The sequence below is a fragment of the Lactuca saligna genome, chromosome 3 (assembly GCF_052625555.1).
Source record: "Lactuca saligna cultivar CGN05327 chromosome 3, ASM5262555v1, whole genome shotgun sequence".
NCBI classification, from domain to species: Eukaryota; Viridiplantae; Streptophyta; class Magnoliopsida; order Asterales; family Asteraceae; genus Lactuca; species Lactuca saligna.
The window spans coordinates 49,179,970-49,193,718 of NC_136419.1; the positions used below are offsets into that span (position 1 = coordinate 49,179,970).

The 13,749-nt window shown below is 31.7% G+C and overlaps 1 protein-coding gene across 1 annotated transcript; it reads right to left on the minus strand.

Moving 5' to 3' along the window:
* Positions 1–11,968: 11,968 nt before the first annotated feature.
* LOC145033644 (uncharacterized) lies at positions 11,969–13,463 on the minus strand. The gene is made up of 3 exons (XM_078982221.1): positions 13,343–13,463; positions 12,584–12,762; positions 11,969–12,504 (listed from the first exon to the last, which is right to left on the minus strand). Exons 2-3 carry the CDS (start codon positions 12,755–12,757, stop codon positions 12,148–12,150), a joined length of 531 nt encoding a protein of 176 aa, XP_078838347.1. The 5' UTR covers positions 12,758–12,762; positions 13,343–13,463; the 3' UTR covers positions 11,969–12,147.
* Positions 13,464–13,749: the final 286 nt, after the last annotated feature.

Sequence of the window (13,749 nt, forward strand, 5' to 3'; positions counted from 1 at the left end):
TTTTCGAAGTTAAAAACAGTTCTAATACAAATACTTCATTGTAATTTCAGTTTCATGACTAAGTCCATTGAACCACTTTCATGGTTTTGGTAATGTAAACTCTGTCATCGGTTTGTTGATTGTAATCATTTTGAAATTTTTTGGTGTATTCATCAATAGACATGCTTCCTTTCTTTAAGGTAAGGAATTGGTTTTCTAGCTCGAGCAGATTTTGGGCTGAGCAGTACCTACGTTTGAAATGCACCAGAAATTCTGCCCATGTCAGTTGCAGGGGCCATTGGGGCTCAGCGTCTTTCCCAAGGTATTCCACCATCGTACAGCGCCTCCTCGAAACTGACGCACTGCAAACGTGGTCTGTTGTTTTCCCTTGCAACCGCACGTCATGAAAGCTAATTCCATCTCCGAGATCCAATCCATGACCCCGATCGGATCCTCCTTTCCAGTGAAAGTCGATGGCTTGCAAGTTAGAAAATCCTTGTACTTGCATCCATTCCTCTCGACTTCATCATCTTGGTTGTTTTGTCGAACTATTGGTGGGTTGACTTGACCAACAGTCCCACTGCAGTTTCCTTCCCCAGTCTGCCCTTCGTTCAACTTGGGCTGTTCGATCTGAATAGTGGCTTCCTCTCGATTTTGCTGGAGCAAACGTCTAGTTTCCTCCATTTGACGATCCAACATCGCTTGGATCATCGCTTGCACTCCGACCATCGTGACTGGCTCGGCAGTGGCTTCCATCACCGGTATTTGCTCAATTGCTGGGGGTTGATCTCGGTTCCCATTTGCATTCACGTTTCCGCTACGAATTCTTGCCATCTTGATCTATACACCGAATAAGGTGAATCTAGACCTTTACTTAGGATTGATGTTTAAATCATTCTTATCACTCCGAAACGTTTATATGCTAGTTTTAATATCGTAGTTAAACGCTTAGAATCCTAAACACACAAGGTTTCCAGATCCGGTCGGCAACAGACCATAGATCCGAACAAATATCAGCATATCAGGCACAAGCATTTAGCACATAAAAGCATTTTAGGCACAATTCCTAAAATAATCTAGTGCTCACACCTCACAATCATCGCTTAGCATTCTAAGTTTAAGTCTAGAAATAAATCCATATTCCTAGTTCGCTTAAACTAATGCTCTGATACCAACTGTGACATCCCCATTTTCACGGTCAGAAAAGACCGATTTTGTTTATGCTTTATAAAAATCAGAGTACTTCATTTTATAAAAATGTTGCGGAATTTGTTCCCAGAAAAACATGGTAAATACGTTATTAAAACATTTTCGAAGAAACGTATTTATTTCATTTTAAAACGTTTGGGACGTCATCATTAATACAGAAACATAAGCATAAACAGAACTTACAATCATTTACACTAGTGATCTACATCTCTTTAAATCTCTTAGTGTAATGTCACTTCATATCAACACCTGTGATATAAATAAACTGAGTGGGTCAGGTTGGGAAACCTGGTGAGTACATAGGGTTTTCAACCCACAATAATATAATTATTATGTTTAAACAATCAAACAATCAACCCAATTACCCATCCCCATTATCTTCTTTATTCTTAAGGATCTACCCTAAGAATCAGCTATTTCTCATTCATTCATTCCTAAGGATCATCCTAAGGAAACAACATGAAGTCCATTGTTGCCAATGACACATTGGTCAAGCACAGCTGCTAATATTGTCACTTAGGCTCAGCTGCCAGAATTAGGACATTTTCTATGAGGCGCTTCTGCCGGTATTGACCTTTAAACACTACGGTCATGGTCATAAGGCTCCCTATTAGGCGCAGCTGCCGATACTATCCTTAGAGCGCAGCTGCTAGGACGTTTATCGTAGATCTAAATCATCTACGGGTTGTGGCGCAGCTGCCAGTGCTCATCTATAGGTACTAGGTCCACTGCTGCCAATGTATACCTATAGGGCACTAGGTTTGTACTACTAATGTTCCTCTATTTCAGCTTTTATCCATCATCATTCATCTACCCATGTTTTACCCAACATATTTTGTAGATATAAAATACTTTATACAGTTTACATCATTTAAAACATGTATAAAAATCTTTCACCAGCATAGACAACAAGTATTCAGACAATATGCACACATAACCCGCAATTTATATTAAAATACTTCATATCTATGTGTAAGATGAAAGGGATCATGCACTCACAACACGTAAATTATATAATAAATACTTCATATCTATGTGTAAGATGAAAGGGATCATGCACTCACAACACATAAATTATATAATAAATACTTCATATCTATGTGTAAGATGAAAGGGACCATGCACTCACCTGAGAAGGTGGTGACTCGGTACTCGAACAACGCTTCGTTTACTTTAAAATAATTTCTTTCGACGAAACCTAGTATTATCACCAATAGATTTTAGTCTATTATTCGCCGAGACTAATTAATAGTCTAGCTATTATTACTATTATATAAGCGTTAAAAAAATACTTATATAACCCATAATAATAGCCCAAGTATTTATTATATGTTCTTAATAACGTTAATATAATTAAATAAAAACTATATTAAAAATAGCGTAGGCGTAGCTCACTTACAGCGGATTTTATAGAAAACCAGGCTTTGCTTGGAGCAGCGTTTCCGAGCCGAAAAGCTCTTCTTCTCGGAGCCGTCGAGCACTCCGGGGCTTCTGCCTCGTGCTAGGGAGGTTCCCTAGGCTTTTCGGGGGATTTCGGGGCTAGAGAGAGGTTCTAGAGAGAGAGTAAAGAGAAGAAAGAATGGAAAAGGTGTGAAGAAAATGAGGGTGGGAGAGGTGGTATTTATAGGGTGAAAATGGCTGAACTTGGTGCCACATGTCACCATCTAGTGGCAAGACTTGGGGAGAAAGCAATGGCCAAGATTGTGCCACATCACCCATTTTCGCACAGCACACTTCCGACTTCTAAAATCCGTAACATTCACATACGACCTCCGTTTTTGACGTTCTTTATATCCACGCGTAGGTAAAAATAATATCTACAACTTTCATTTTGACTCCGTCGGCTAATTCTCGACCGATCTTAAATTTAACAGTACGAGGCGTTTAGACTGTTAAATGATCGCGAAGAATTCGTAACTCCTTCATACGGACTCCGTTTTCGTCTGTCTTTTTACCGTTGAGTTCCTATTAATGATATCTTCAAGTCTCATTTAGTTCGCATAAGCCAAAAACTGCTCGAACTAAAATTCGAGTTTCGGGTTGTACACTGCTAAGCCGAATCTTAGAAAAATCATAACTTCTTCATATGAAGTCAGATTTGGGCGTTCTTTTTATGGATTTTCTCAGTTTAACATATTCTACGGCTTTCGTTTAGATCACTAAGCCTAAATCTCGCTCTATCGTAAATTCACTTTTTACACTTCCCGGTGCCGTGTCGATTCCGTCGCGAAACTTCGACGAGTCATAACTTCTTCGTTATAACTCGGATTTCGGCGTTCTTTATATGTACCGACACCTTGTGACATATACTAAAACTTGGTTCAAATTATTTATTCTAAATAATATTTTGTCGAAAAGTCATTTTCGACCCCTATTATCTCTAAATTGACTAGCCCGGATCTACGGGCGTTACAAATACACTATCGTTCTTCATATTCAAGGCAACTTTGTTGTATTTTAAGTGAGTGAGTCTATAAACAAAACACGAACTCACACATGAAAACCTAGATACAAATTAATTCTGAAAAAAAAAATGTTATTAGTAACAGTAATGATGAATTTAGGCAGTTTCCATAAAATGAGAATTATAATTATTGACATCATTTAATATACATACAACTATGAAAATAATTTAATATCTATCTGTATTTAATTAAATAATTATTTAATTTACTAAATTCTTATTGATGCATTTTAACACACAATAAATATAAGAAACACATGAACCTAACCTTATATATATATATATATATATATATATATATATATATATATATATATATTAATTATGAAACTCATATTTTATACGGATTGGAGAAAACAAAAAATTAAATAAAAATAAAATTATTTAAAATTGAAGTTTTAGTTTTGAAATTTAAAATTAAAAGGAAACATATTAAATACAATATATGACTAGTAACATTGTAATTTATTGATTATTTTCAATTAGGACAATTATTTGAGGTTTAAATATGATGTGTTAATTTAGAAAAAAAAAAGAGAAAATGACACATGGAAAAAACATTTATTGAAAAATAGTAGAAAATGACATGTATCCAAGTTAATGAGAGTGATATTTGTCAAAAAAAATCTTTATTTATTAGAGTGTATATATATATATATATATATATATATATATATATATATATATATATACTATCTTATAAAAGAAATCTAACTATTTCTAAAAATAGATTGATTATAATAATAATATTTTTTTAAGACGTCCAAATAATGAAGCTGATAGTACAAGTAAACATTAATAAAATAATATTAAATCTTAACCACATTTTGAATTCAAATATTTATCATCAAATCTCCTTATATTTCTCAGCAATTTGATATTGTTCCCTCAAATCCCGGATTCATTCAAATTTTGAACCCTTTTAGATATCCTTAAATTTAGCATGTTGATTCAAATATCCCTCCAATCGCATATACCTCTTTGTTCCCTCATCTGCTATAAAGCCCACCGTCTAGGAACAAAAAATGACTTCATCTCCCAAATAACACCATAGTTTGATTATTTTGTTTTCGACATGTACTTTCTTTTGTAACATAACATTTTTGTAGAGAAAACATATCACCGAAAGAATTTACACACCCAGCCGCTTTGCGCGGGTACGCTGCTAGTATATATATATATATATATATATATATATATATATATATATATATATATATATATATATATATATATATATATATAAACCATACATATTTGTGAGCCCTTAAAAAAATTAAGACATTGTCTTGAAAAACAAGGATGTGCAATATGAACCGTTTGATCAAAGTTGGATGGTGTAGATTATGTTGTTGGTGATCCATGTGAATAGCTTACAACCAATCAGAATTAAGCATGTAAAGTTTACAGCTGATAATACAGAATGTAAAAATATTAAAGCTTATAGAAACACTCATGCTCATTCTCACGTGGATGAAAGCTTTCACACACGTTGGCGTAACACTCCCGTACGCCCTAATTTATTATATACCCTAAACTCCTTTCCATTACCGTCATTATCTACATCAAAACAATAAATACGCTCATTCCTCACCATCACCACGATCCACCACAACCATCTCTACGAGCTACCTTCATCACCACCACCTGTGCTATCCTCTGCTCGCTAAGGTCACCATTGCTCGCCGTCAGTGATCCTCCGTCGTTTTCTTCCCTTTGGTTATGTTTTGTTTGTTTAGACACTGCCACAACCACATCAAGGAATAACCCTTCTGACTCTCACCTTAAAAATCCAACGGTAAATCTTAACCCGCCTACATTTTTTTTTTTGTTTTGTGACGTTTAGTGTCATTTGTGTGTGTGCCATTTGCTGTCATTTTGTGATGTTTGGTGCCATATGTTGCTTTATGTGTGAAGAAGCAACACCTTCATGACTATGAAAAACCACTATCGAGGTTTCTCTTTACATTTTCTTTTTATATCTCTATGTAAATCCAGATTTGAACAACGACCGTTTTCTGTGGTTTTGATATAGATTTGATAATGCTTTCATTTATATGGTGTTGATATAGTTTTTATATCTGAATATGCAGGAAAAATGGAATATATGGGAAAGGCAGATGAGATGAAGCGAAAATGAAATCAATACGGTGTGAGTACAATTTTGATTGTACGATTTAGGTTTTATTTATGACGAATGCATGATTAAACCCAAAAAAGTGCAAGGGGTTTGAAGTGAATATGTGTTGGAAGGAGAGTTCTAGGTTTGGTTTTGCTTTAGGCTTGGCCTTGGGGTTTTTTGCTCCACTTTGGCTTGAAGATCATACACATATCTGTACATACCAAATCTATAACAATTTGATTAAATCTTTTTTTTAATATTCCCATTACTAACTGTTATTCATAGCATATATTATAGATTAATGGAACCATGTTTAAGATACACATACATGTTTCGTTATTATTTGGTTATTCATTTTCTGATTTTTGGTTTCATATCTATGTGGTATATATGTGGAGCTATTAAAAGATAAACAAATTTATCACATTTTGGATAGATGGAATAAGAAGTATTTATGTTGTGGTTAGTAAATTTTGATCTTGGGGTTGTGATTAATTATTGGATTTTTTAAATGTATTTTCATGTGTTATTTTAGTTTCGATTATACTTTTGCACGAATCTGTATGAGATTTTTTTGTTTCTGCTTAGTTCTCTTAATTTGAATTTAAATACCTAGCATCATTTTGTATAATTATGTAATTGTTTTTACTAAGCTCCATAGTTCGTAGCATTTCTAATTTTTGAAGCCATAGTTTTTCATTATTAATTGAGAGTTATGACGTAAAATATTAACAAAAAGATAATAATATTTTTTAATTATTGTTTTTGAGATACTAATGTGTTTATTATAAAACGAATAGTCATATCATCGGATATTTATTTTAGATGAGTCAAATCTATCTTCCTAGGGTAAATGTGTATATGATTACTTTATTGAAAACATGTTAGATTAAATAGTCTTTCCAAAAAAATCTTTTTGATGGATTTTGTTGTTAAAAATTATAACACGGCCTTTAACTTTCTATAATATAAAAAACATAACTAATTGAAATTCTTTGGCATAAGTCAGACGTCAAATTTTTCTATCAATTCTTTGGCAGTCAAAATTTCTATTGATTATTTGACACGTCAATTTCTATCGATTATTTGGCATTAGTGAGACGTCAAATTTTCTATTGATTCTTTGGCATCAGTAAGACCTCAAATTTGCTATTCAATAATCTTTTGAATATATTTTCTATTCAATCGTCTTTTGAAATATTAAATAACTAAGATAACAATTTGACTTAATTTCACAAGGTCTAGATATTAAATTTAGTTTATTTATTTAAGTTTTCTACCTCATATTTTCATTAACGTCAAATTTGGAATTATATCTTACTTTTTTATATTAAAGTTGGATTGTAAATCATTTCTTATAGACAAAATTGCAAGAATGGTCCTTGTGGTATATCTAAAATTGCTACTTTGGGCCAAACAGGTTTAGACTAGCACTAATAGTCCAAAAGTTTTCATTTTGCTGCGGTTTTGGTCCAAATCAGTTTAAAAAATCTAAAAATGACGGATTTGCCCCTTTCCATTTCTTTTTTGCTTTTTCTTTTTGTTATTTAATTATTTTCTAACTAAAAAAATTAAAAAAATAAAATAAAATAAAATCTCTCTCTCTCTCTCTCTCTCTCTCTCTACAACTTCTTCCCCTTCTACCACCTCCCTCATATCAGTTCAAAGAACAAGGGATTTTCCGGCAACCACCAACACCAGTCGGATTTTTCGGTAACCACCAACACCAACCGGATTTTCTGGCAACCACCACCAAAGTTTGCCACCACCACCGTTCGCCACCACCCACAGATGAACAAAAATACACGAAATCAGATGAACACACAAACACATGAAATCTGAAGAAAACATAAACAAATCAACACACACATTCATCGATTTTTTAACAGATTCAACACAGACACACAAAACCCAAAAATCGATTCTCTCTCTCTCTCTCACACGGATCTGAAACGCCATTGTTCTTATTCTTCTCTCTCATAGAACAGAACCGCTGCCTCTTGAGAACCGACAAGATGAACAGAACACAAGCCTAGCACCGCCGGAGTTCATGGGTAACGAGGGTTTGCAAACAATGGTTTCAGATATGTTTACAAAACTCAAGCCATACCACCGTTTCAAACTGTCCCCACTGTTTCTCAACACTCCTAGCTCCATCAAACGACCCTCAGGTAAGCTTCTATCGAGTTTGAAGAAGGAAATAATGAGACACTGAGGTTTTCAGAGGCTACCACCATTCTCGTTATTTTGAAACCCTAGGGTATTCATAGGTTGTCGCCATTATAATCCCTAGCTTCGATATGTGTGTCGCATCCTGAAACTTTTAGGGTTAGGGATCGATGTCATAGCTTCGATCTCGTGGCGTTCATCTTTTATGCCGGTGGTGTCCAATCTTCCGGTGAGAGTGAAGCTTGGGGGAAAAAGTGAGGGTGGTGACGTTCTCTTAGCTGGAGAGAGAGAGAGAGAGAGAGAGAGAGAGAGAGAGAGAGAGAGAAAGAGAAAGAGAGGGGAGGGCGTGAGAGAGAGAGAGAGAGTGAGAGAGAGATTCTCTTCTTTTATTTTATTTTTATTTTTTAGTTAGGAAAACAATTAAATAAAAAAAGAAAAGCAAAAAATAAATATAATGGGGGTAAAATCGTCATTTTATAAAAAATCAAACAAAAATGGACCAACTCGCAACAAAATGAAACGTTCTAGACCATTAGTGCTAGTCCAAACCTGTTTGGCCCAAAGTGGTAATTTTCGATATACCACAGGGACCATTCTTGCAATTTTGTCTTTCTTATAATACACATGGTGATGGGAGGCCACCAAACCCGCCTCACAAGAGTATATATATATATATATATATATATATATTGGTTCTAAATTAATTAAAATTTAAAAAAAAAAAGTGTAATTCATTTCTTAAACTATTTAAACTTTATTTCATCTCTAAAAATCTAAATAGATGATGAGCTTTTAACATAATATTTTTTAATATAAGTTAATCGTTTATTTGTAAGTATTTTATGGATGATAGTTTTTGAACTTTTATGCTAACATATAAATCCAAAAGACTAGAAATATTATTTGTAGTTGACTTAGAAATATAATAAAAAATATATTTTCTAAAAAATATAATACAATATTTATGATGTATTTTTATAAATATCATAATTATACTATCAATGTAGAAATATATTAAAAATAGACATTTTCACGTATATTAAAAGTGGTTTTTGTAAACATACGTAATTTGGGTGTTTCTAATGACTATAGTTATAACAGAAACAATGTAAATGTTGACATTAAGTTTTTCTTTAAAATCTACTTAAGTCATAGATGTTTTTATAAGCTTTTTTCAATAAATTTATGAACATATAGAGAATTTTAAAAACTTCTTGCGATCTCTACAGGAATATGGGATAGACAATAGTAACTTAAAGCGAAGTACAACATTTTTTTTTAAGATCAGGAAAAAAGATAAGAATAGACAAATAATAAAATAAAGAGTAAATTACACGATGGTCCTTGTAGTATGTGTTATTTTGCGTGTTTGGTCTTTAAATTATGTTTTTAACTTGAAAAGTCATTACAATTCGATTTCATTGCGCCTTTGGTCTCTAACTTAATCCTCCACCAGATAACCAAAATGTAAATACATTAGTTTCAAATAACCGAAAACTTATATATAATATCTAACAGTATTATTGTTATCTTAAAACTAATAAAAGAAATAGTATACAAACTAACATAAGCCAATAACACTTTCATATGATGCATTTCATAGATAACTTTCATATTAAAACTAAGGAAATAAGATCATCACTGAAAACAAAGTATTCACCAAATGAAAACATTTGACGCACGTGGAAAGGAAAACTAATCGTCTCTTGAATATTAACCAGAGGTAGAGAAAACATATATTCAAATACTCGCCAATAGAAAATGAATCGCTGCTCGGAACTGTTCAATGTAAAAGAGTATTCGCCGACGCTGCATCGCACAGGTACACTACTAGTGTATATATATATATATATATATATATATATATATATATATATATATATATATATATATATATATATGGGAAAAGTGAATATACCCTTAAGGGTATATAAGCTTAGGTACCCAAACCCACCGTAATACATCATTTTGTTTGATATATTCATTTTAGGGATTTTCTAATATGGGCCCTAAGGGTACATATAAGAAGTATTAATTAATCATAATTATTACCATAATTAAATATGAAATGAATTAATTATAGAGATTATTAATGAATTTTATATTTAATTATGTTAATATTTCTTATAATTAATGTGTTTAACATTTAATTATGGTAATAATTGTGATTAATTAATACTTCTTATATCTGTCATCAGGCACATATTAGAAAATCCTTTCATTATAAAGTTCTTAAACATTAATCCTATCTTGATTTGATTTCAAGATTTTCAAAATTTCACTATTATCTTTCTTTTAAATCACATCTTTTTGCCGAACACCTTCTAGGCTATATATACTATAGTTGAAAATGAAAATTATGTAGAAGAAGATAAATGTGAAATTTATGAAAATTTTGGAAGTAAATCATGTTAGAAGTTGAATTATAAGAATATTGGACAATTACAATTTATATATATGATACAAAACAACGTAGTATAGTGAGTTTGGGTACCTAAGCTTATATACCATTAAGGGTATATTCATTTTTCCCTATATATATATATATATATATATATATATATATATATATATATATATATATATATATATATATATATATATATATATATATATATAGGGGATAGGGAATATACATTACAGCCCCACCTAAGCTTAGATACTAAACCTCTAAAATATGTCATTTTATCATGCTAAATATACCTGGTTTGGTTTCACTTGGTAAATATATCATCCTCCATAACATTTCTTTCTTTCATTATCGTTTTAACATCTCTATTTTCTTTCTTAAATTATTCTTTCTTACTTCACCCAAGTGAGCATTAGTAAACCTTAAAGCTAAACCGTAAACCCCTAAATGCTAAACCTAAACCCTAAACCTAAAATCTAAACCCTAAACCCTAAATCCTAAATCTAAACCCTAAACCCTAAACCTAAACCCTAAACCCTAAACCTTACTGTGTCAATCTTGAATTTAAATCTTGAAATATTAATCGTGAGGTTGAGTACCTAAGCTTAGGTGGGGCTGTAATGTATATTCCTTTTTCCCATATATATATATATATATATATATATATATATATATATATATATATATATATATATATATATATATATATATATATATATATATATATATATATATATATATATATATATATAGACACACACACACACACACACACGGCGTATGCCCGCTCAAAGCGGCAATGATAAATAGTTTTTTCGGCGAATAGTTTTTTTACGGGAGAATAATTATTAGATATTATTATTAGTTATTATGTAATAAAATATTACCACTTCTAAAAAAAATATTTATGTTTAAACCTTGTATTTATATTTTAAAATTGTCAATTTGCTCCTAAGTTAAATTTCTTAATAACCTTCCTTAATTCAAACTTTCTAACTTTTGGCAAGTATTAATACCTTTTTATGTATAATTGGTTTGTACAAAAATGTTTCTATCTTATTCCTCTTAAAATTCAAATATATATATATATATATATATTCTCCCTAATATATGAAAATAAATTTGCTACATATCACTCTCTCATTAACTTGGATACATATCATTTTTTGATATTTTTGATTAAATGTTTTTTCCATTTGTCATTTTCTCTTTATATATATATATATATATATTTTCTTATTTAATAATCATATTTAGACCTCAATTAATAATTTTCTTAATTAAAATAACCCATAAATTACAATATTAATATTCATATATTATTTAATATGTTTCCTTTTAAATTCAAATTTCAAATTTTAAATTTTAAATCTAAAATTTCAAATTTAAATAATTTTTGTTTAAACTTTCATATTTAATTTTTTGTTTTATCAAACCCGTATAATATAAACACATCACATTTTAAGAAAGGCTAATATATTGTTGAAATAAAACTATTATAAATTAAAAAACAATAATCTAAATAAAAAATAAACTTAATTAAAAAATGATTAATAAAGAATCTCTTTTAGTGTAAAAAATTATGTTACTAAGGTTAACCATTACATATCCATCCAAGATCAAAGTCATCTCCCTCTCATATAGTCATATTCTTTAATTACGATTCAAAAAAGTTATACACATTCAATACCACCCTATCACTATTCACCTTCATTTTTCTAAACATCATAACTAAAAATATACTATAGATAGAAAGTTAGAAACCACTCTACTCTTGTTCAATACACCAAACATTCAATACCTTCTTGGACCAAATCCCTCTTTGGGTCTAGCCCTTTTAGCTTTCTCAACCTCCTTAAGAACAGCAGCATGCTTTGTACCCTTAAGATGAGCTGCCATTACAATACCACTGGAGCAAGATGCATGACAAATCTCACATAAAAAAGGAGTGGCAACATTTTCCCCTCTTTTCTGCAATTGTTGTATATTGTTTTTGTGTCTCCCACTATTCGCATGATCCTTCAATTGAACAACTGTACAAAATGTTATCTCACAAATCTTGCAAACAAGTCTGACTGTTGGTTTTTTCGGTTTTATGCCACTTGTAGATGGCTCTTTTCTCTTTAAGATTGTTTGACTTGTGGGATGAACCTATATGTATATTTGTACTTGTATGTAAATGTCAATCGATGAAAAAAAAATGAAAAAAATTAGGCTTATAAGATCTCACTTGGGAAGGTGGCAAAGGATTAGATGTGACTTGGGATTGAGAAGGTAGCAAAGGATTTAAGTTATTGAGTTGCTGGTTTTTCAAGGCCTCCATTTTATGTCGATATTCCATTTCTCTTTTTAGAGCAAGATCCACAGGCATTACATTATGCAGTGTAACCATCTCGTCATCCATTTTTGCTACACATTTCAACATATACAGGTTTTTACTGGAGCATAAATAATGGTAACTATGTCCATCACAATATTACAATAACTTATAGCACAAACTCCAAATGAAACCAAATTAGCACGAAAAACATAATATTCAAACAGAAACAGAAAAGCCATTGTCAAATAATCATCATACTTGGTTTCGAAACAAAAACTGAAATAAAGCCATTTGTAGTTTTCATCACCAAGTTATCATCATTATTCGATCATCAGTAGAATACAACAGAATGTAGTTTTCGTCTCTAATTTTTATCGACAAACTCATCATACAATGTATGCTTATTTTCTACATAAAATCATATGACATTTAACCATTTGGTTGACAAAATCCTTTTAAAAGAGCAGTACAGGTGTATCTGTGTTAAATGTGTATGAGAGTGTGATACAGGGATGTTCTGTAATGCGTAATGAACAATAATTTTAGCTCTGAAACAAAATCCACTGGAAGATTTAGAAGTTCTGAAACAAAATAATGATCGGCTAAGTTGACAGAAGAGTGGAGAAGGAGGAACAGAGGAAGAGATTTAGGGAGGATCGAGGATAGTACCTGCACAGAGTCAATGAGAAGGATGACCGGAAGAGAGGCAGCAGTCGACGCGACGGCCGGACAGCGACGATGTGCGAAGAAGAAAAGAACCGAATCGGGGAGCCAAGCCAAGGGGAGAGGAGAGTGTGAGGTTACTGATTAGATTTAGGGATTTGGGCTATAGAAGGTTCTAGAGGGCAATAACGTAATTTCATATACGAGTGATACTGATAATCACTGTATTTTTGTTAAGCAAGAACCAATTCTACTTATGGTTTTTTTTTTTTTTTTTTTTTTTTAATATATTTTAATTTCAAATAACTGACTCCTACATCCATCGGTCCACCATTTTGAAATCGGCTTTGAGATTGGATTTGTGGGTATTGTGAGTCCTCTGGGAAGAAATTAGCATTACCACTTTACCAGCT

Excerpts from the sequence above, each read along its gene's own strand:
- LOC145033644 (XM_078982221.1), bottom strand. The coding sequence starts at position 12,757 with ATGGATGACGAGATGGTTACACTGCATAATGTAATGCCTGTGGATCTT. Across the intron at positions 12,505-12,583 it reads ATCCTTTGCCACCTTCCCAA|GTTCATCCCACAAGTCAAAC; the intron begins GTGAGATCTTAT and ends ATATACATATAG.